Here is a 4430-nt window from a genome sequence, read left to right on the forward strand (position 1 = left end):
AACCCGAGCTGCTGAGTAAAGCTGCCTCAGAGTGAAGTATGGGAGATGAAATGCTGCTGTCATCCTCCGCTCTTATAACAGATGGAGCATCCTCAGCTGTGAGCAGCAGCACCCAGCAGGATGACTGCTTCTCTTGTCCTCTGCCTCCTCCTTCTGCTTCACATTTTCAGTCTTACAACAGGTAAGTACATAGGGGTGTGCTTTGTGATTCCTTGTTGATATTATTGATTTTGCCTTTGTGTGGTCTTTTCAGTAGTCAAAAAAGTCAGTTTCTAAGAGTAGTTATAGGTAGTAGTAGCAATTATAAGTGTTTTTTAAATCATTTGTTTCAGGGAACATGATGGTTTCACATAAACTTACTTGTGATGAAGTTAATCACCTGAGAGAGAACAATGCACTTTTTATACTGATACTTAAGAGAGTAAGTGTGTGTGTGTGTGTGTGTGTGTGTGTGTGTGTGTGTGTGTGTGTGTGTGTGCGTTGCATGCCTGCGTGCGTGCGTGCCTGCGTGCGTGCGTGCGCGCGCATAGTGAAAGGATCATGCCATCATGCCAGTATTTTTACACATTTGGAACAGTAGTTTGACAGGACACATCACTACATGACAATTGTTTTGTGTTAACTCTGCAATTAATAATTTGCTTAATTAAAGTATTTATTTTCTTCCAAATCCTTAGAAATCCATCTATTTTATTCTGCTTATCCTATTTAGAGTCACGGACAGGGCTGGGTCACAGGGCATGGCTGTCTAAGGTCGATGTCAACAGTCTTGACATCGACCTTAGTCATCAAGCGTCATAGTACTCCTTGAACAAATTACTAAAAATCTCCATGCAAATAATGATGTTTTCTGTATTGTGAAATGATCTTCATGAGAACTTTAGGACAACATGCCAATGGTCAGCCCAGCCTTACTTTGGACTGTGTACACAGATGACTTTGCATATCATAAGATATATGTTATATCTATTTTTTTGTATTTTGGCTGAGGTGAATTGACTGGAAACCAGAGGTTGTCTGGAAGCTATTAAATGTTTAAAAACCTCAAAAACTTTATCAGCTTTTTAAAATTTGCAGCTATGTGAGGATTATGTAAACATAGATTTAATGTTACAAATTCAGCAGCTGCAGTCTTTCTCATGGATCTTGTTGAAATCCATTTTTATGAAAGGAAATTTGGATGTTTATTAAGCCTTTTGTTAAAGCTTCAGAGTAGGAAAGCTGTCCTTTAGTAAGTTACTTAATCCTGCTCAGAGATTTTTGCCCTTAGGGATAAAAAAGCCCATTGTCTAACCATGACCCATATTGCTCAAGGTAATCTGTACTTTAAAATGATTAAATGTTAGCGGCTGCTCAAACCACAGAGTGCATGAATGCTAATCCCAAAGCAGAAGTCAGAGATTTGCGATCTATGATCTTCAAAATGTCCGTCTAGATTTTGGTTCATGAATTATTTTCTCCGGGAGAACGAGCTCCTTCACTAACGTGATGTGGAGCCCAAAGACAACATCATGGAGGTGCAATGGGAATTACACATGACAATTCCATATGAGGGGAAAAAGGAAAGAATTCATTCATGCAATTTGAAACTTACATTTAAAGAAATTATGAAACATGAATAACATAAAATAAAATGCAAAGGAATATTTGATTTCTAATTCATAGTTTAATAGAAACAATTTAGATGCTGTCATTACATCATAGGCTTTGGAGGGGTCCTGCTCATCGCTTTATCTCATTTAAACTGCAGTTTAACTCATAAATCTACATTAACCCACTTTACTTGCTCCAGTTAATTTTCAGTTCAGGATTTTGAGTGGACTATTAGGGCAACTGTGCGATGCAGGAGGGGTTTAAAATGTTCTTCTGTGAAAGACTTTTGTGATTAGTTTTTCAATTTGGCATAATTCTTACAGCAGATTAAAATGATAATTATTCCTAACGCAGTTCTCAAAACAGTTGCTAAAAATACTAAAACACACATGTCAAAACACACAAAATCAGTCAATCACTTCATCCCTGACATTACCATTTTGAGACTTAGGCACCAAATGTTTTTTTTACTTTTATCAAAACATTTTTTGATAAAAGTAAGGCCAGACAGTCCTGATCCCCAAAGATCCTCAGCAAGGATGAGCCCCATCAAACTACCAGCCAATAACCTACCTCAGCACCACATGGAAGCTCCATCATAGCAACTAAGATGAACTAGCACATGGCTCAATATCTGAGCGGGACCCAGAAAGGAATGGGCAGAAACACTGGAGGAGCAAATCACCAACTACCTGCAGACAGAGCAGTCACTTGATACTGTAAGACCAGACTGACCAACCTGTGCACTGCCTGGATTGACTACAAGAAAGCCTCATGACTCAATGCCTCACACATGGATACTAGAATGCGTAGAACTGTACAAGATGGTCCTGATTAAGGCTCTACAACTGTAGAGCCTTAATGGCAGCACTCACACAATGCCAAAGGGACGATATATTTTGGGGGCACTGACTATTCAGATTAGAAAGAAATGTAGTTTTGACACATGAGGGAACTGTTTTAGGAGAGATATGAGCTTTTGCAGGTGGACCATGTTGTTGTGATCAACCATCCAGGTTTATTTTTGACAAAAGCACCAAGAATGATGAGAATGTCCAATCTGTGTCGAGAAATGAGCTAAAGCTATTGAGAAGGATCTTTGCCATTTTGGAGACACTGACTGTTTAAATGCGAAAGGGATTTAGATTGAAGCCTGAGTGAACAGTTTTGGAAGAGATATGAGCTTTTGCAGGTGAGCTATAGTGTTGTGCTAAACTGTAAGAGTGTTTTGCCAAATGATCTTAGAGTTTTGAGAATGTAATTTCTGTTTCAAGAAATGAGCCAAACCAATGGAGAAAAACTGTAAAAGAAATTAAATACATATTCAACACATATTCACTTAGTCATGGTGCACTTTTCAAAATTTCTGACTGTGAGGACAAGAATGGACGAAATTGTGAGAGAGAAGGCCACCGTGTCACAATGTATCAATCAGTCAAGTATCAATCAAGGACTGATACCAACCTGTTGCAGCAGATGGCTACCCCTCACGGGTTCACCAGTATCCAATATTCATTTTCAGTCTTGTCCTTTTCCAGACTCTTGGAATTTTTTGATGATACTTTCTGATAAAAGTCGTCACAATTTTATATTTAGGAATATCAATCTATTTTCTTCTGCTTATCCAATTCAGGGTGTTCTAAAACATTACTGTGAAATTGTTCCACAATTTGTAGAAATAGTTCTTTGCAGATTGGTGCACCTCTGCTCATCTTTACTTTTTAAAAGCGCTTCCTTTCCAATGCACTCTTTTTTATACCTAATCATGTTACTGATCTTTTGACAGTCAACCCAATTAGTTGCAAAATGTTCCTCCAGGTGTTACATTTCCAGCCTTTCTTGCCCTCTCCCAGCTTTTTTGTGATGAGTTATTGCCATCAAATCAAACTACAACTATTACTACAACAACAACAATTTTTCTTAAAATGATACACTATCACACTTTAAACCTTTGACAGGTTTTCTATGTTCCATTGTGAATAAAAGATTGGATAATGAGGTTTGTAAATCAGTGTTGTATGATATTAAATGAATGAAACTTAGAATGAAACTGCAAGACAGAAGACAACCAGTCCCAATTAAAATCTTCAACCAGTAAAATTTCATTGGTTATTAATGGAGGTAAAATGGCTTACAAGGTACATTTCCAAATAAAGGAACACAGAGAAATAATTAAATGTGTCCATCACAGTGATATGGCCATGGTATTTGCTCTGGAAGGAACTGAACAGCTATTCGAGAAGATGAAAGATATTTCATACACCAGTTCTCTTTTTGTGAGGATTTTGGGCTCAGGTTAAGCAGCTAGATAACAGACGTGGTGGTTTTAAATAACGATCTGAGCTCTGTGAGCAAAGAAGGGCATTAATGTGAGGTGAGTCTCATTATTTTCCATTTTAAAGCAGCTTTTGTTTTGTCTCATTAAAGTTCACCATTCCTAATGTCTAGAGAAGCAACATAAATTGCAGATTTGTAGTTGTGTTTTTTCAGTTTGGTGTTCATGCGTTTGGATGTTGGAGTCTATTTTCTGACAGGAGGGCAGACTGTCTTGCATCCTATAATGGGAGAATAGAGTGGCTTGTTCTAACTTTATCCCCCAGCAAACACAAGACATGGTCTATGTCTATGTCATGAACTTAGTTTTACAATTCACACACACTGTCCTGACAGGGAAGAATCATATCACCTCTCTATATCTCATTTGACTAACATTAATCTCATTACAAAATATGTTCTCTCTGGCTTTTTTGTTGTCTGTTTTGTTTAGGGTTTTTTTTTTTTGACATTTCAGTATTATTATTCTTTTATGTGTTAATCTCTTTGCCACATTGCGTGTG

General features: G+C 37.6%; 1 protein-coding gene across 2 annotated transcripts in view; it reads left to right on the forward strand.

Annotated features, from left to right (window-relative positions):
* LOC102202239 (immunoglobulin superfamily member 21-like) overlaps window positions 1-4430 on the forward strand; it is a 47503-nt gene continuing 43073 nt past the window's right edge. Inside the window, exon 1 of one of the 2 annotated variants that reach the window (XM_005745905.1) lies at window positions 1-181. In XM_005745905.1, coding sequence (XP_005745962.1) covers window positions 121-181 — 61 coding nt within the window. In that variant the 5' untranslated portion in view covers window positions 1-120. The remainder of the gene's footprint in view (window positions 182-4430) is intronic. The other variant, XM_005745906.1, reaches the window with a different exon arrangement.

The sequence above is a fragment of the Pundamilia nyererei genome, unplaced genomic scaffold, assembly GCF_000239375.1.
Source record: "Pundamilia nyererei isolate P.nyererei 1_Seehausen unplaced genomic scaffold, PunNye1.0 scaffold00169, whole genome shotgun sequence".
NCBI classification, from domain to species: domain Eukaryota; kingdom Metazoa; phylum Chordata; class Actinopteri; order Cichliformes; family Cichlidae; genus Pundamilia; species Pundamilia nyererei.